Genomic DNA, 20,890 nt, shown 5'->3' on the forward strand with positions numbered 1-20,890 from the left:
GAATATATATGTACCAATATCATACATGTATATTGGTTTTATCTTATAATTTGGGGGGGCCCAAATTCGTTACACAATACTTGAACGCTCCCTGATATGGACAGCTAAAATTTATAGTATGTTTTGAAATAATAAGGAAGAAGTGTAAGCAAGGACTATGCATTATTATTTACATTATCCCTGTTGATTTAAAAGAAAGGCCAAGCATTAATGCGCGTGTAGTTAACGACTGATGATGAATGAAGCCCAATGGTGAACTTATTTATGCGTGGCTTGTGTTTCTATAATGAAAGACTCCGAGAGCTGATGTCATTGTATGATAACAAAACAAAATTATGACTCTAATTAACCTCATTTGAGAATTAAAAATTGGGTTATCATTCTTGAGATCCTTGCTCTTTGTAACATAATAAGCAAATATTTTTCAGTTTTTAACAATACGACCGTTTCATTATGGCCGGAGATAAATTACTCTACATTAATAAGTTTATGACTCTTGTCTCAGTGAAAAAGCTCGTAATTAACGTGACACGAAATAAAGTTTAGCCTTTTACCTTTTATAAGCGAAATTATAATTTCAAATTCTTCTCGTCCATTAGGTACAAATATTTGCGTAATGTTGTTTAAACTTCAGCTTATTGTGTTTTATGGAAGAAGTTATAATTAATATTTTAAACAAAACAATGTTTGTAATGTTCACTTCTTAATTATTTTTAATATATTAATAACCTAATTGATACTCTTTACAAGTTACGAACGTGACTTTCGCTTTTGTTTAAATAAAAAAAAATGTGTGCGTGTACCAGGTGTACTCAAGAAGTGAAACTTCTTTATGACCTTATTTTTCGAAAAATAATCTACTATATGCAACTTTACAGAAATTGGTTAAATAAAGTTAAATTAGATAAAGTTTAACAAAAGGCTTTTATTATCTACTACTACTAAGATTATTACAGAATTTCATTAATTGTAATAGAATTATTACTATCATTGTTATCGTAATTATATATTGTTGTTATTAATGGCTTCGAATCTCTTCGGATCAACCGTGGTAGGGACAAGAAAAAGATGGCGCGTAACCAAAAAATGTGACGGTAAATTTTTTTTCCAACGCCGATAAAGAAGTTTCACTTCTAAAATCAACATGGCGCGTAACCGAAAAACGTGACGTTTTGCTACAAAATTTATCCCATACGGCGATAAAGAAGTTTCATTCCAACGCCGATAAAGAAGTTTGACTTCAAAAAAAAACATGTCGCGTAACCGAAAAACGTGACGATAGCAAATCGTCACGTTTTTCGGTTAGGCTAAAATTTCTATAAAGAAGTTTCTCTTCAAAAATAAAATAATATACATTCTGTAAACAATCGTCCGTAATATATCTGCCAAATCAGTTATTCAATAAATAGTAAGTATCCAATGTTTCTTTAATTCAATTCAGGATCCAATTTGTACGTTTTCCAAAATTTCGTTATTAATGATAACAAAGATATCAAACAACATACCAACGCAACGTTTTATCCTAATTGCGTAGTTGAAATCTGGTATCAGTCCGTAATTGGGTTCAGAAGGATCCTTTTTGGTACTTTTTTGCTTTTAAGTACCATTAGTAAATAATATTATTAGTGTATCTTTATATTTAAAAAAACATTGCTTTTTAACAACTTAAAATCGGTAATCCGATATAATACCACCGCTGACCGCCATAGCACAATTTTTTTTTTTTTGATTTTATGACCTGGCATTTACAACCTTTAGGTCAACTCTTAACCATAGCACAAACAAGGAGATGCACAGACTACATAGTATATAGAAAATACACAGAACATATAAATAATAAATAGAACAACAGAATATTATTTAATTATAGTCTTATTAATTTTAGCTCTTTCCATAGATAAAATAAATCATAAATCAGTGCCACTATTGGTTTAGCGGTGATGGTCTTAAAAAGTATATATGTATTTTTATTAAGATTGACATTTTTGACATACTCAAACTAAGATTAAGGCTTATGTTTTGGCATCTACATAAATATGCTTTCAATTAAAGTCTGTGTATGTTTTGGCCAAAAATTGCAATGTAAAGATTTATATAAAGACTAAATATACAACTAGATTTTCCGATATTAGTAGGTACAGGTAGTTAAGTACCAAATCGTTATTGATGTTAACACTCATTACATAGTTTACTCCTTTATTAACTTCGAAATTAGAATGTAAGATCACAATAGGATATTCTTTTTAAAAAGTTTTAGCATTAATAAATAATGTACACTGATAAAACTATATTTTCTTTTCAGTATAAACAACACTTCGAGAAAGTTCCGTTAAATAAATAAAAATACACTTACCCGGTAATGTGATAGGTGATTGACAACACACGTGAAGTGCACATCCCGACCCTGTGTGACTGTGTGATTTTCCAATGCCTGTAGAAATTCCGGTTCAACCTCAGCTTGAATTGGCATTTCACCTAAAATTAAAATAAATTGACATGGCTGGACCGTGATGGAAAAGGTTATTGTTGTTGACTTTGATAAATTTAAAATGTACTGATTTTTTCATTGAAATATAGTTACAACTACACTTAAAAAGACATTTTCAAGTATTCACTAAACCAAATAACACTAAAGTAAATTTAATTGCAAATCAAGCTCATTACAATAAGTAATGGCATGTGAGCACTGAGCAGTCTCTCACTGTTTGGCGTTTGCTAATTACATAACACTTTTGATCCGATTGCTCTTTTAACTTTCGTTCATTAATTATTATTAATGTAGGCTAGCTATTATTAATACGTTTAAAATTTTTTGTTGTCACTTAAAATATGATAAACATTTCCTTGGTATTTCGTTAGACATTAATTAGTAATATTAAAAATGGTATTGTTAAAATCATCGTTGGATGGATGGAACGATGGAACATAATATTTAGTATTTACCGACAAATGACAATCGAATACTGAATAGTTGTTGTGTTGTTTTTTATGTTGGCCAAATCGTTAACCAATTATTTTCGTATTATGAAAATCAGTCCTACTTTTTTTTACGAAAAAAATGCGTAAAAATATGTCATCTTGAAATATAATTATAACTAATTTGTTAAACACGAAAAAAAAATAAGTTTATTTTTAAATTATTCGAATCCAAATTACGCGATGTTTGATGGATATCGGTAGATGGCATTAAAACATGTTTAGTACAATCAATACCAAACGCAACTTGCTACTAGATGGCGCTGTAAACAATAAATTCTACAGAGACCTAAACAAGTTTAAATTTCTATAAAAAATCATTTTAAATATAAACATGGTGTTTCATAGTTTTTTTAAATACTTCTATCTTCTAACGCCCTAATGTCACGACGTTTAAGAGATCAATGTGATTCAAAATACGATACCAAGAAGATTCTTACAATCTGATGTCGTACTAAAAACTATATTTTAATTGAATCTGTGAATGTCGGATATTAAAAATCGTACAGCTATTGCATTAAATATTGGAACTCAAATGGTAAGCATAGATTTTCTATGCGACGTTGAATTATTAAACGCGCTGAACCGAAATATCCAGTTGAAAAAGATTTTCCAACAAATTAATATTCAATTTCGTTGAGAAAAGAGTCTTAACTTGTCGATGTCGTGAATTGTAAAATGATTAGCGGAATATTTGCTTCAAGTGTTAGAGGAGTCTCGTTGCTTGCTTTAAAGAATTTGACCCTGTGTTACAGGAGAAAACTTTTTCCTATTTATTTTGTACCCGTTGTTCAATTCATTTTAAAATATAATATAATGACCACTAGTCATTTCTCGCCACTTTATTTTATAGAACAGACGGCAAACTGACTGAAGGCTCATTTGTTGTTAAGTGACATCGGTGCTCACGCTGCCGCCTCGCAAGTGCGTTGCCGGCCTTTTAAGAATTAGTACGCTCTGTTCTTTATAAATTACAAGGCTGTGTACCAGTGGATTTTTCTGATATAATTAATACTTGCTTTAAAGAAAAGAATCAATGTCATCCATCAATGGTGGGTTTGCGCTGTTTCGCTGACAGCCAAAAAGAATGACAATTGTCAGTTTGATTTTGACAGAGAGAACCACCAAAGGTTAAATGAGATTAACATTGGCATTCTTCTTGTTCAAATACTGTGTAGTGATGGCGACATAAATGATATAGAGAGAAGGTTGGTTGCGATGATACAGCTTCACTAGATAGAAGCTTTATACATGTTAACGTAAAATTGTAAATACCGTTAGATTGTAATCTATCTCGCGAGATTATAAACTGTCGAAAGATTGTGAACCTCAGCGTACTGCTTACAATTTAACGTATTATTATTCGGTAGATTGTACTCTATCGAAGTGAAACCGTCAAATTACTATCTAAAATTGTCAACTGTCCGAAGGTTGTCCCCGATTGGTAGACCGTTAATTAGTAATACGTTAAATTGTAAGCAGTACGTTGAGTTCACAATCTTTCGACAGTTTACAATCTCGCGAGATAGATTACAATCTAACGGTGTTTACAATTTTACGGTGACATAGATACTGAATACTTAATTAAGCCAATATTAACGAAGTATCAAACTATTGTCTTGAATATGACTGTGATAAGGACAATGTGAAAGACATATTTATGTTACCAGTAACAAAGACGCTGAGGAATGTAGCCAGCCAGCAGGCCGCTTTCGTCGAAGATGAGTACATGTGGTCTTCAAGCATTAACCTGCAACAATTAAATGCATTATCTTCTAAACTTTTTTATTTTTTATTTATTGTGTGTATGGGAATTTATTATTCTTAGAAAATCCTATGTGCCTCACGCTGTCGAATTTTTTGGGACTAAACCATGCCGGTTCCCTCACGATGTTTACCTTCCCCTTACGAGTGTTAAATGCGCATATAGAAGGAAAGTCCATTAGTGAACTGGTGGATCGAACCAACGACCTCATGAATGAGTGTCGCACGCTGAAACCATTTTTTTATGTTTCAGGCAGACTGGCAGGAGGCTCATCTTATGTTAAGTGATACCGCCGCCCATGGACACTCGCACTGCCAGAGGGCTCGCAAGCGCGCTGTCGGCCTTTCAAGAATTGGTACGCTCTTTTCTTGAAGGACCCTCAGTCGAATTGGTTCGGAAATAATTAAGTGGGCAGCTGGTTCCACATAGTGGTGGTGCACGGCAGAAATTGCCTTAAGAATCGCTTAGTTGTGGAACGACGGACGTCAAGGTGATACGGAAGACCATTACGCCAACACTGCTCTATCAACAACAATTCTTTTTAAACGGTATTATTAAACATGCATTTAAGATGGCAGAGATGTTACCATGGCTACGAAATAGGCTATCTCGCTCTTACACTTATATCAAGAATATTAATAACTATATTGATATTTCAGATCAATATTTCTGCTTATAGTTATATTGTTTATTTTGCTCTTAATGACGTTTAAGTTTTTATATAGGTTATACATTAAAATTGTAAATTATTTATATCTTCTAACATAATGTATCTGTGTAATCAATATGTCGTATTTTTATTATGTATTGTTTTAGGTCTTAAATAAATAAATAATAAGAATGGTAACCATAGTCGAGTGTAGAAACGTGGACAGTCTGGAATAGTCTGTTGTATTATCGATTCAAAATTCTAGGCTAGAAGAAGACCACCTACCTACCTACCTGAACAGCAATACATAAACGCCAATATTGGTAACCATGGCAACTAACATTGAACTCTTAATCCTCGTTTAATAATGATATAAAGGAATTTAAATTTGTTTTTTACTCGTAATTTGATCCCGAGTCAAAATAAATTTACTAAGTTATCTTTCAAGGAATTTCGTCTTTGAATCAAATAACTTTATTACCAAAATTAAAAATAATAAGCAATTTAAATAAAGAACGAATATCGAACTGAGTTGATTGAAACGAAATTGTAAAGGTATAATCGACTGTATTTCTTAAGAATATCATAGGCAAATAATAAATCGCCTGACATAACATCTGTTACAAACTATCATGTCCCTAACTTATTTATTATTTACTTACTTTTTTTAATCAAAACGCCAATTAAAACATACTAAACAGTAATATTACTGAGAGAATATGTGTACGGTGTGTGTAACGGAAGTGTTTTAAAATTCGTGATTCCAGTGACATTAAATGTCTGATACTGATATTGTTCTAAGGATATATTTTTTTAAGAGTTTGCGAGGGGAATACCTATGTCTAGTGTTAAAAAAAGTCGGAGTGCAGGTATTACCGATTAAATGATAATAATAATTGTAGTTAGAGGCCTTCGCCACCTGGCAAACGGACACGCAAAAGTGGAACAAAAGAACAATCTACGAAAAATAAAGAAAATACTGTCATGTCCGAAAAGAGGCTATAATAAGTAATAATAATAATTAATAATCATTTTTTTATTATTACTGTGTTGGTTAAGAATATTGTAAATACTAATAAAAATATTCTATTTCGAAAATTCCTAGGTCTTAATTAATCTGATTGTTATTTTGAATTATATCCAAAATATTTGTTACTACTAAATAAAATAAGAGTACGTAAATCTAAGCTATTATGAAGCAATTATGGACAAAGGCAGACAGTTATTCCGAGTCGGCCGGCAACCCGTCTTAATTATTCTGCAATAATCATCAACCTCCAAAGCGCAGATTCAAGTTTCTTCAAATAAGTTGTAAATTTAAATTGGGATAGAATCAATTTAGGGGCTTTGTGCTCTTTCGTTGGTTTTGATATTTATTATTGTTAAAGCGCTGACTGATGAATTAATTTCTAAGCCATTTTCATAGAAGTGAAAGCAGTCACTAATGAACTTACTTAACTAGAAGTTCTAAATATATTATTGTAATTATATCAGAAGCTATGATATACATTTATCAAATCAAGTTGATGTATGCTTCATGAACATTGGAAATATAAAATCTAGTGAAAATAACAGAGTTACTTTATTTATTAATCATATAGCATTACTTAAACGAAGAAAAATTAAACAAGAAAATAATATTAATAATAAAATTAATATTCATTATAATTAGCTATTCAAAGGGGGAACGATGCCAGTATCTCCGGAACTTAAGGGAACTTCTTTTAATAATGTATTTTAGTTATTATATTTAAAGGTTAGTTATTGTTTTTAGTTAAGAAAATTGTAAATAAAATACTGTATTTTTTTATTTTTTGTTTTAATTATTAAATTATCTTTTTTAATTTATCTTCGTCTAAGTAAAGTTTGTATATATTAGTAAATAGTATGTTATTTTAACTAGATTTTATCTTAGAATATTTTAAGTTCAGGCTATACGCCGCTGAAATAGTTAAATTTGACATGAAATGTTTTTTAATTTGACAGGGTTTTTAAAACTATTTCAAATTATTCATAATCGCTTTGAAAATTCGAATTAAATATTCATTATTTTAATAACCCGCCAAAACCTAAATAAGCAAGATGGCGTCAACCAGTCCTTAATCACGGTTAATGATTATTTACAAGTTATTTTACATAAAGATTTTTAAAGCCATTTTCCATGGAGAGTGTTCAAAGGAGTTGTTCGGATTAATACCTGCAGCTGAGTTTCATCATCGGCCGTCGAGGCAGAGTACAAAATACCATCCGTATCACCTCGACGTCCGTCGTTCCACAACTGAGCGTTTTTGAAGGCAGTTTTTGCCGCGTACTTGCCACTATGTGAAACCAGCTGCCCACTGAAGTATTTCCGAACCAATTCTATGTAGGGTCCTTCAACAAAAGAGCGTACCAATTCTTAAAAGGTCGGCAACGCACTCGCGAGCCCTCTGGCATTGAGGGTGACCATGAGCGGCGGTATCACATAACATCAGGAGAGCCTCCTGTGCGTTTGCTTGTTGTTTGTTAATTTTTTTTATAGAACAGGGGTCTATAAAAAAATTATACAGATTACTTTCAATAACACAATTTTCAAACTTCCAAATGTTTAATTTGAGGGAACAACGAGGGAACTTTGTACCTTTAGTTATGAATATTTTTCAAGAAATTCAGTAACATTTACACAATTTAAAAAAGTTTTATAATAATTAATTTTATTAATAATTGGCACTCTATATCAATTTTGTACTTATTTTAATATACGCTGCAAACTTTTTATTAGGATCACAATTTGTTATTGGAAATTTCGCGGTAACCAGTCTGATTCTCGTTGCCTAAAAACACTTTTATAAAAGTATTTTATTAAAATACTAGCAGACCGGCCAAGCGTTGCTGTGGCTAAGGTTTTAGTTATATTACATAGTAGTAACCTATCCAAGGGAAACGGTAGGAGAACACCAGTCATGGGGACCACCATGCTTTTTTGGTGGTAATGCCATTAAATTGTAGCATATTTGAAACGTTGGTACTTTCAACATAGCGTCATCTGTTAGAATTGTGACTATCAAATAATAAATAAATATTTTGCAATAAAATAATTTTGCGGGTATAAATTGAGATGTAAGCTATATATCCAACTGCACACGGTGAGCAAATTTGATTGAAATCGGTTCGGTAGTTTAGGAGTCCATAGCGGACAAACAACGTGACACGTAATTTATATATTTAAGATTATCTAGCTATTAAGGTAATTACTACTACTAATTTCGGTCTTTGACAACTCTTAATAGAATAAGCTGTAAATGTGTAACTATAGACATTCCCATTTAGTATACATTCCCCGTGAAAATACAAATTGTTCCCATCAAGGAATAAATATCTTGTGGCAACCCTGGGGAACTAATTGCAGCCCTATCCGTATTGATAGCACACTAACAAAGTAGGATCAATGTAAATTATCTATCCCTGATCCGCAAACGCGATTACCGTATATCACTGGTGTATGTTAATTTATGCATTAACTATTTATGTAATGGGATTGATTCAATTAAATCAAAATTTATGTGAAATTAATTTGTCCAGCCATAGGGTTACGCTCTTTGGCTGAGATTCAGAGACTCAGCGCTGTTCGACTCAAATGTCAAATGGGATTTTGACGTTCGGATGCGTGGTGTTTTGGACAAAAGAGGTTTTATGTTTTTTTTTATACGAAGTTGGGAATCATTCTAGACTATTTATTCGATCCGCCGTTTATTATTAATTTTATCTTAAACAGTCCACTAATTATCGTAAACTGCGAATAATTATGATAATTAAGGATAATTATGATACAATATAAAGATTTCAGTTCGTATTGATTAACTTTATTTATTTTTCTGTGATTAAATTATCCTTATAATTATTAAAATTTCCTACTGCGTCTGCCTAGAACATTACCTAATTTTTATAGGGTTTTCGCCAGTAGATAATGTGTGATTTCCGAAAACGTTTTAGGAAGATATTTTATTATGGATATGAATCCATAATAAATATGAATGTAAATAATCATTTTATATAGTCATCATATGTGTAACTGTCATAGATCACTGCTACCAACCAGATTCTGCTGCTATAATTTTTACAGAAATATAACAATTATTGTTGAAGAGTTCGTAATAAATCTATAAGCGAAGATGCAAGTAAGATATAATATAAAAAAATAGTGTTTATCTGTTGTGCGTATCGATAGTCAAACCTTATGACTAAGTTGGCGCCTGGTAAATAGTGCCGGTGACCCCAGAGCTGGTGCTTTCTTCGCTCAACGAATATTGAATAAGTATCACAATACAGCGAGTAAATGCTAGTATTAAAGGTTCACTGCCACGGGGACCAAACTTTTTACATTTATCTTTATTTATAAATTTTTAAGTTTTTACTATATATATTTGTGTGTTGGAAATAAGTTAAAGATCATATAAGATAATAGTAATAATAAAAGCGTGAGGAAATGCTTCCAGCATTAAAGGTACACTGCCACCGGGACCAAACTATTTAAATTTATTTCAGTTTTCTATTTATCCATTTTTCATTATTATAGTCGACGTTAATGATATTGTAAGAGTTATTTAATATATTTAACATTTCTTTAGTTTATATATTATTATTATTTGTCATAATAAAAGTTGTAATTAGACAATGGCGTCCAATGTAAAATATAAATGACCTTGAACCCAAAGAACACGCTATTCGAATAAATTTGAATCATTGTTTCGAAAATCCACTATCTGAACTAAATTAATTTCAAAGCGAAGAGCTAACGATGGTTATTAAATTTTGTTCAAGAGACAGGTTTCTACTTCTTCGCTACAAAGCTCAATAAATTGTAACAAAGCTAAAACCTTAATAAATCCGCTTCGAACCAGATTCTGTTGCTGCTATAAATTACTAAATAAATTCGACAAAGACACATTGGTTTTGTATGATATTTTAACGCCCCTTAAGGCTTAGGGTAGGGTTGTACTGCACTCATACCGGAAATATTCGGAAAATAAAATCAACCTTCAGAATTTTGTAGAGTAAACGGACAGGAGGCTCACGTGATGTAAATGATACCGCCTTTGGACACTAACGTTGGCTCGCAAGTGCGTAGCCGGTCTTTTAAGAAATAGTACGCTTCTTTTTTGAAGGACCCTAAGTCGACTTGGTTCGGAAATACTTCAGTGGGCAGCTGGTTCCACATAGTGGTGCGCGGCAAAAATCCTTACGAAATACTTATTTTATTTTTCTATTCCATTTTTAATTATTATTATTACGTAGATAAAATTGTAAATTAATTAATAAATGAAAATAAAAATAAAAATTAATAAATGTGCAACGCAATTGTTGCACAGGGAGCAAACTTTTTAAATTTGTTTTAATTTTATAGTTATCAATTTTTAAGTTTTACTATGGAGTTTAAAATGTTGTAAATTTGGTATATTTCGTCATAGTCGTAGACGTGATCGTGACGGATCTGACAAATAGTAAACAGGGCAGCCATTTCAAAATAATATAATCATGTTAGTTTTGTCATAACTATTTTTAATTCATATTCTGTTATTGTAACAATTGGCATACAAGCAAACAAAAGGGTTTGTTATGAAACAAAATAAAAATAATAAATTTAAATTACACAGTTTTCTAGAAAAATCACATGTTTCTATCAAATCCGTCACTTTACCGACTGATTAATTTGAAATTTAAAACACATGGATTTTTTTTTAATGTAGCCGTAATATTTAGGCAATTCCAAATTCCTTTTGTTATCATATTTGGATACTAATCCAAATATGATAACAAAAGGAGGAGGAATTTGGATTTTTTGCAAATCCGTCATTGTTCTACGATCATGACGAAAATTTGTGTGTTAATAAATTTAATAAATAAACATAAAACTAAACTTGGACTATTATTCGTTGTAATATATGAACTGACAAATCGCGTTAGCTGAACCCGGCTATTTCAGTGATGACAAGGTGTCTCGCAACATAATATTTCATTGGTCACAATTTTCTGTCACCAACAGCTTTACAATTGATAAATATTTCTCTACTTTAAAATCATTGAATTAACAAAGTTATTCTGAGTGAAGCTTCAAGGACTTCTAAAGCGAATTGTATCACTATAAGTTTCCTTTTTCTTTATGCTACGAAATAAAAATATAATATGAATCAGTAGCGCTACAATCTCTTGGTGTAACCTCGTGGCAACAGATTTCTGAATCTGTTTCATGATCATTTTTAAATCTAATAGGCATGTAGGTGATCAGCCTCCAGTGCCTGACACGCGCCGTCGACTTTTTGGGTCTAAGACATGTCGGTTTCCTCAGGATGTATTCCTTCAACGTTCGACCAAATGTTAAATGCGCACATAGAAAGAAAGTCCATTGGTGCACAGCCGGGGATCGAAAGACAACTTCAGGTATAAATAATATAATCTTCAAAATTAGTATCGAGGGACATTTTAATGCCACTAAAATAATTATCATCCGTTTCTTTTATCATTTTTATTTCATAGATAAGTAGGTGATCAGCCCTCTATCTGACACATGTCACTGATTTCTGAATTTGAGACATGCCGATTTCCTAACAATGATTTTCTTTACCGTATGAGCGAGTGTTAGATGTACACATAGATAGAAAGTCCATTGGAGCACGGCCGGGGATTGAACCTACGTCCTCAGGGATGTGAGTCGCACGCTAAAGCCACTAGGCCAACACTGCTTAATAACACTAACCGCAGCCAATTTTTGGTTATCAACTTTAAACAACTTTTTTAAAAGATCTTTATATGATTACTAGCTGATTCGGCTAACGTCGTTTTGCCATGTATATCATGTATAATAAAAAAATAGGGGTTGATCGTAGAGGGGTGAAAGTTAGGGGTTGTATGTATTTTTAATGAATTCATAAAAAAAAATATATCTAAAAATTAAAAAAAAATTAGGGGTAGGACTACCCTTAACATTTAGGGGATGAAAAATAGATGTTGTCCGATTCTCAGACATACCCAAAATGCACACAAAATTTCATAAGAATCGGTCAAGCCGTTTCGGAGGAGTTTAACTACAAACACCGCGACACGAGAATTTTATATATTAGATGTTATTATATTTGCTCGGTCATTTCATGCCTTGGTGGATAGATAAAATATCCACAAGTCCTCCCCATACTTTCTTGCGTTGACTACGGAGATATCGCAGCAAGCATCATATGTTAAAGTAGTTAATTATTGTAATGCTCATTTTTATTATAATTACAATAATTAACTACTAAGTATTTCCCTCTTCACAAAGTAAAATGCAATACATTTTACATGTTTAAATGCTGCAGGCCATCTTTGTGAGAGGCTGGTGTCTATAATAGGACTAAAGTCTCGTGGTAACAACAGACTTCATCGCGGACAGAAAATATACAAAGATATGACTACATAGTATGACTAAACTACTGGTTGTGGGCAGTAGTTTGTTTAGTCATAGTGTGTAAAAAAAAAAGTGAATCTCAAAAGGCTATGAATAACAAATTTTATGTTGCATTGTTATCAAGGCTACTTTTTTTTTTAATATTGCCCCGCACGGTTTGTGCATTGTGGCCCAGGGTCAAAAACAGGGAAACGGGTAAAAACTCAAGGCTACTTAGGAATTTAGAAACAGCATTTTTTTTTAATTGTAGAAGAAGTTATTAAACAATAATGGCCCAAAAAAGCAGAAAATATTATGAAAATGTTGAAATTAAAAATCTTTGCAGATTGCGTCCTGATTGATTTGATGCAATATAAAATAACGAATAAATAAATAATGACACCGAAAGTATATCTCATTCAATATTTAAATTGTGATCCATTCTTAAAGCTCCTAAAACAATACCATTGCAAATAAAGTGTAATAGAATTGGAAGCGATAAAGTAACATTGAAAGCCGATTTCCGTTCAACAGCAACTTGTGAATGTATTATAAGCCCCTAAGCTGGTCGCTTCTGTAATGGAAATTTAGAATTGTGAGGTAGAAGCGATAGTACCTAAGTAGTTTCGTTTATTGATTTTCTTTCTCGCTCGCAGACTTGAAATATGATTTATCATCCTAGTGAATGATGCACTAATCAAGTTTAATCTATGTATATTATTTTTGTTACATACGCGTGGTTAATTGCTAGATACAGATGGATTAACTAAAATTCGAATAAATTTCGGGCATAATAGTTTTAACAAAATGATTTTTGCTTTTGGTAGCTTAAAATTGTAATTAAAACCATAAAACCATTCTTAGTTATATCGGTTTTGATTTGGGTGTAAATTTGATATTTAACTTAGAATGCGTGGGTCTTATCTCGTCTATCAAGTGTTTAGACTACGTTTTTTCAACAACTATAAATATCTTACATAACTTTAACTGTTCTTATTAATAAATGATTATTAGCATGAGACAGTATAGTTCATATAAATTTAATAAAGTATGATATGATATGTACGCTACAAATAATAAAAGAATTGACTTTGACTAATAATGTAAAATGTAAAATTCCTTAAGACAAATTGCGCGCCATTGTGTTTGGCAGAATATGCGAACTTACGATTGTACCACCTTACACATTTTTGTACCATAAATAAATTATTATCATTATTATTATTATTAAAAATAGACATTTGCATGCCAATTTTTATGAGGCTTTTTTATAATAATCAATGTGATTGTACCACTTTCTTTGCATTACCGATTATTATTATTATTAATGACGTATAATGAAAAATACCTTATGCATTAGTACTATTGATTTTAGTAATTTGTTAAATCTGCAGTCTTTATTCGTTAACTTCCATTATCTATACCAACAACGATTTTAATAATGAGTTTTTATACCAACCCAAGGTTCCGACATCATCTACAGATATTGCGAAAACTATATCGAACTTGCAAACGTTTCATCATCGGCGTCAAGGCAGAATACGAAATTCCACCGAGGTGATACCTCGACGTCCGCCGTTCTCACAACTGAGCGTTTTTTCAGCGGTTGGTGCCGCGCATAACCACTATGTGGAACCGGCAGCCCGCTGAAGTATTTCCGAACCCATTTGACTTCGAGACCTTCAAGAAAAGTGTGTACCAATCCTTAAAAGGCTAGCAACGCACTCGTAAGACCTCTGGCCAGCGGCCATGGGCGGCGCGGCGGTATCATTTGCCCCCTGTTTTATTACAAAAAAATTGTCGTATACTTATAGAGTAAGAGTTCTAAAATGTATTTACTGACACAAAAAACTCATTTATTAGTTTCTTTCTTTTTAGAGAGTGTTTACGTATTACGTCACGCAATTTTTGGAGACCCCCCCGCCCCAATGAACGCGCCGTAACGTTTTTCTGTACCCAAGTATAGTAAAACGTTTCGTGACCACCTAGTGACACTTTATGCCTAAAAGTTACCATTATGTGGTGTAAAGTACTGGAAAGTCGAAAATAATATTAACAATAACGCGTAATTCAATCCCCGCCCCGCATCGTAAGGTTTTACAAAAGGACGAAAATTCGTTACGTAACACTTGAACGCTCCCTTATTTGTAATCACAAAAAGTATAGATAGTCATCAATAATACAGATTCACACTAGATTTGTAAAATGAATAACAGAATTTACTCTGACACAAAGAGCTAGTGACATTTTCTCGATGGATTTCAATGCTAATGCGCTGTGCCAGGAAAGTGCCAGCTCTGGGGTCAGTACTATAGCCAAACAGTTAACACTTACTAAGCATACTTTTTGTATACTTTACATTTAATTGTGATTATTATCCTAGTAAATATTTTCATCTTCAAAGGAAAATATGTAATTGTTATTATGAAAGGCTTTAGCAAAAAAGGGCACACAGCTATCAAGGAATGAACAGTGTTACATAGATTATAGAAATATATTTGAATGTAGTATCTCAAATAAAACTTTACTATCACAGTTTATTTAATACAAATTATAGATCAGTGTTGGCCTAATGGTTGCAATGTGCGACTCATCCCTGGGGTTGTACGTTCAAACCCGGCTGAGGGTATTTAACACTCACTTAAAAGGAAACCATGCCGGTTTCCTTTTAAGTGAGTGCCTTAGACCCAAAAAGTCGACGTTGTATTAAGCACAGAAGGTTGATCACTTACTTGAAATTATTACGGAATAATTACAGTAATCTGAGGCCCAGACCTAAAAGGTTGCGCCATTGGTATATAAATTATTAACACGAATATAATAAAAAAATATAAAGCGAAATTTGTATACAAATTCGGAATATATTAAAAAGGTTTATTTAGTGAGATTTAAATGGATATAACAAAGTCATTATAATTTTTTTTAATTCAATGAAAAAATAGGCCTACATCAAAAAGGACAAAATTTCATGAGATAATATGGCCAGAGAAAAGAGCGGATTAATAAATTATGCATTGCAATACAGACTATCAAGAATCAACACTTATTACAAAAAAAACATAAAAAGCGATCTTGGATATCACTCAATAAAAATGTCAAGATTGAAATTGAATATATCATGACAAATGTTCCAAAATTCATTCAATTGTGAAGTCCTTAACAATATGAAATAGAAGAAGGAAATCAACTCACACACATTCATAAAGCATCCATACGGGAAAGAGCGAATCTAAATTGCGCGAATTAAAATTTGATCGTTAGCGAATTGTGCTTAAATTGTTCAAACAATTGCTTGTGCGAAATTAAGGTATGATGCCGGTATCTCTTAGATCGAATCGTCCAGACATAACATCATAATAATAACAGTAAAAACTATTTTCATGACAAAATTCACCTTTCGCTAGTCCCCACACTAGAGAGTCCTTGCGTTGTGGGTAATTAGATAACAATTATTCCGTGGTACAAGGAAAAATTTTAAAACAGGTTTTTGAGAAAAAGTAGTTTTAGTGTTATGACTAATCAAACACAATTCTTCTAAAACAATAAGTATGCGTGAATGTGTGAGTGTATGAATGGGTGTGTGTGCGCATGTATTTGAGAGTGCAGCTGAGAGTTGTTATAAGCGTGCGCTGATAGTACAAATGCCTATACCTATTATCTATAAGACTAAAGAATTAAAGAAATTTTGGTTAAAGTTGTCAACACAGCAATTTGAATTGCTACATATTTTACATTTTCGTCTGATCACAGTTTCAGCTCGCAATCAATAATTGATTTTTTTCTCCCTTTCGCACGGCTGGACATCGGTCTATTAGTTTTGAGTTTATTCGTTACCTGTATAACAAATCCTTTTAATAATATAATAGATTAAAATAAACAAAATTACAGTACGAACATACTCATTATATCTCCCCAAGAAAAAGTACAAATAAGAAAACAATTTAGTCCATTGAAATGTTACATAGGCTGAACATTTGTTAGATAACGCAATTTTATTTATGGGAAATGTAGAGGGGGTCAATACTAGCTTAAACCCAAGTTTGTGGGGTTGGCGCCCTTGTCCCCCGGCCGCCATCTTGGAAAAAGGAGTGAAAACACGTTTTTGGCTATATCTCCTAAACTATCCATCATACAAAAAAATTGTGAGGACATATTTATGGGACATGAAGAGGGGCTACATGTCCCATAAATAAAATTGCGTCCTCTAACAAATGTTCAGTTCGGCCCTCAAATTGTAACATTTCAATGATAATTGAGTAATACAAATTGGATTTTCTCTTAGCAGTGTATTTGACATTTAGATAAATAATGAGAGAAATACATAGATGCATTATTATTACCGTTATATTATACGATATCCTTCTATCGGCTTCTTCTTGGCATTGGTAGAACATTCAATTCAATTCAAAAACATTTAATCATATGGGTAACACATTGTACACTTATGACTTGTCAGTAAAGAAATACATATCAATGCTTATAATTTTACATTTAGTGCCAGTTCTCAAATCAAGGGCGTAGAACGGAAGAGAAGAACTGGCAATAAACTCTCCGCCACTGTTTTTAATCGCCATTTTTTTTACACAACGTTAAGGTTTTATAATTTGAAGTTACAATTCAAATTTCGAATTTAAACAAATGAAGGCTCCAATTTGTTATTTTCTCGTTTAAAATCAGTTGCAAAAACACAGCTTATCTCTCCAATACAAGCGTCCACACACGTTGAAAGGGGCTTGTCACTTCTTATCCAAGCGGAGCATTAGCGACTGACAGTTCATTCATCTTGTTTGTTATTCGGTTAATTAAATCCACCCAACAGAGGTGTTGTAATTTTCTTGTTGATTTGTTCATTTGCGATTTATTGCTGAATACACTTGTAAAAGTGCTTTGTTAGATATAATAACTGGTTGAATGTAAGTGTGTAAAGAAACAAATATGTATTTCGTGTTGATATTTTTGTGTACAGACAAATAAGAAATTGTTATAAAGATTTAAAATTTCAAAATTGTAATCGCAATAAAAAAATTATAAACTTTTTTAATTTTGCTATGGAAGAGTTGGGAAGTTTGAAACAGGTATTTTATAAAGGTTGATAAAGGTCCCCAAATATTATAAAAGAATAATATATAATAATAGAATATAGAAGTTTATATTTGTATTTTCACATCATTACATTACCAAAGTTTTTATACGGTTCCCTGAAAATATCTTTTAACCTATGTTCATCCATGTGTATTCTAATGGTGAAAGAAGTTTTGATATAGGTGCAATAGTTATGGAGCCTATGCAAACAAACAATTAAAAACATTCTCTTTAACATCTTTATTAGTGCAAACAATTCCGAAACACGTCAAAAAAACGTATGTATGTAGCTCTTATAAGATCGGTCACATATGCGCCACTAGTAAACACTGTAGGTATAAATTTACTTGCCTCCTTTGATTCTCTGATTAAATGCTTAGTGTAAGCATATCTTAATACGCTATATATCTTTTTAATATATAAACCAAGGTCGTGTGAGTTACACCACTTATAACTCAAGATTGGCTGGACCGATGTTAGTTATCTCTTTTTTAGCAGAATAAGTAATAAAATATCGGATAAGTTTTCGAGTAACAATAAATAAATTAATTAATTTTACGAATGCAAACACCATGTGGTGCCATCTGTTGACATAATTACGCACCATTTTACATAAAATTCGTGTCAGTTCAAGAAATTCCGACTTTGAAATGAATGAGGAAATGCATAACCAGGCTTTGATCTTGAACGAATTTTGTGTACCTATCAGAAAGTGATTTAACATACAGTATCGCAATATTGGCGATAGAGAGAAGAGGCCTAATGTGTAAAACTGTCATTCTTCTTTCGCAATGGCAAGCAATAAAACATTTCTGTATTTGCAAAAAAAGTTGTATAAATGTCATGAAATCCTAAATTCAGTTTAACTAAAGTTAACACGATATTATTAGACTGTTAGGCGGTACGAAGTTAGCCGGGTCAGATAGTATAATAATATAACTGACCCGTAACACCTAAATGAATTTACAAGACATCACACAGTTCACCGAGAAACCCAACATTTTTCTATTCATAATAAATGACCAACCAAAAAACCAGATACACCGATCAAGTGAAAAACTTTTCGTCCTACTGTCATTAGAGAGGCACTGGACAGAAACCGGTGGAAACAGACAGTCAGCTCCAGATGGTTTCTTGCTGACCACCACGCTCAGACATGAGCTGCCGATTGCAGAGAGAGACACAATAAATGTAATTAGTGAGGCTTCTGAAATACATCAGGACGAGCGTACCTCCAATAGGCCACATCTCACTTAATATTACGTATAGATGGGATTCTGGACAAACGTCAAAGTTCTGTATTAAAAAAAGGACACATGTTATTTGGCCTGCACTAAAAACACGTTACAGATACCGGCAAACATCTTGAACAAATGTCCTTGCCTGCGAAGAAGCGATTTTTAGGTATCACTGGCGGTTGTGGCGGCGGGAGAGTGACGTGTCGATCGCGTGATTGGTAAAGCAGTTCACGTTTGTGTCCCGCGCTGCGCAAACTTTCCCCCACTCCCTTGTTTAATGTTCAAGATGTTTGCCGGTATCTGTACTGTCTGTTTATTTAGTCTGGCCTTTGGTAAGCCAATAAAACAAAAAATAAATTGGGTGGTTATGGGACTCTATTTGTAAGATTCAGCGCTAAGTATGCATGAGGTCTACCTTTACAGGCAAAAAGGATGTCCTTCAAGTCTATAATGGCTTTCATGAAGTCTTTCCTCGTAGTTCGAATTGGGGAAAAAACCGCCTTTACCATGCAAAACGAGGTCCCTTACTATGTACATTTGCACATACAAGTGAGCTTCCTGCTCTACAGGCGAATAACCACCCCGCGACGGTTCAGCCAAGTTCCAAGTCCCCTTCTCTCCAGAAAGCTCCAAAAAGCCCGCCCGTAAGCCCAGCAGCTTAGGTATCACGACCCTTCAGGTTAACAGCGAGATTTTATTAAAAAAAGCCGTAGTTTGAGCATATGAACTCCCCTAATCATTCATCAATAAATCCCCGCTAAATCCTCGAATCAAATAGAAAAATGTCAAATTATGTCTATAAAAAGCGAGATTAAGCACTGCTCACTGATTAAGTGTCTAACGGTTTGAACCAAATGACAATTAATTGTAGGATCCGCAGTCTAAACCTCACATTAAATACTAATTACGAACGCTAAATTGCATATTTGATTATTCTAGAAACAGGAGAATTAAATTCGCTTGATCAGTTTATATCACAGCGTTTATTCGTTGCCATTAATAACTTGAAATTATCATGTAATTGTCATAATTTTCAATAATTTCAATATTATTTAGCATACACATTTTTATCGGACTTAGTTAAGATCAAGTAGTAACTGTTTGTGTACAGTGTAATAAGCCAAAGAAAGTTAATCATGCCTTGGGCTCCAAATGAGAATCGTTGGCTTGATAATGGTAAGCATATCTTAATATATATAAATTACGCGTCATGTTGTTTGTCCGCTATGGACTACTAAACTACCGAACCGATTTAAATCAAATTTGCACACCGAGTGCAGTTTGACCCAACTTAAAAGATAGCTTACATCTTAATTTATAGCCGCAATATTATTTTATTGCAAAATATGTGTTTATTATTTGATAGTCACAATTCTAATAGATAGCGCTGTGTTGAAAGTACCAAAGTTTCACATAAGCTACAATTTAATGGCATTACCACCAAAAAAGCACCGTTTCCCTTGAATAGTTTACTACTATGTAATATTACAAAAACCTTAGCCACAGCAACGCTTGGCCGGTCTGCTAGTTATTATATACTTCTTTCTTTTTTTTATCAGTGGCATTACAACCTTTTTAGATCTGAGGCACAGATTTCTGTATCTGTTTCATGATCGTTAGTCAATCTAATAGGCAATTGGGTCAGCTTTCTGTGCCTGACACACATCGTCTACCTTTTGGGTCTAAGGCAAGCCGGTTTCCTCACGATGTTTTCCTTCACCGTTCAAGCGAATGTTGAATGCGCACATAGAAAGAAACTCCATTGGTGCACATCCGGGGATCGA

At 32.8% G+C, this 20,890-nt stretch overlaps 1 protein-coding gene across 1 annotated transcript in view; it reads right to left on the minus strand.

Moving 5' to 3' along the window:
* LOC125060160 (lachesin-like) overlaps nt 1-20,890 on the minus strand; it is an 82,467-nt gene that overhangs the window by 45,727 nt on the left and 15,850 nt on the right. Inside the window, exons 2-3 of the mRNA XM_047664925.1 lie at nt 4,644-4,726; nt 2,354-2,475 (exon numbers count right to left, since the gene is read on the minus strand). Of these exons, the coding sequence (XP_047520881.1) occupies nt 2,354-2,475; nt 4,644-4,722 (201 nt within the window). The 5' untranslated portion in view covers nt 4,723-4,726. The remainder of the gene's footprint in view (nt 1-2,353; nt 2,476-4,643; nt 4,727-20,890) is intronic.

The sequence above is a fragment of the Pieris napi genome, chromosome 21, assembly GCF_905475465.1.
Source record: "Pieris napi chromosome 21, ilPieNapi1.2, whole genome shotgun sequence".
NCBI classification, from domain to species: domain Eukaryota; kingdom Metazoa; phylum Arthropoda; class Insecta; order Lepidoptera; family Pieridae; genus Pieris; species Pieris napi.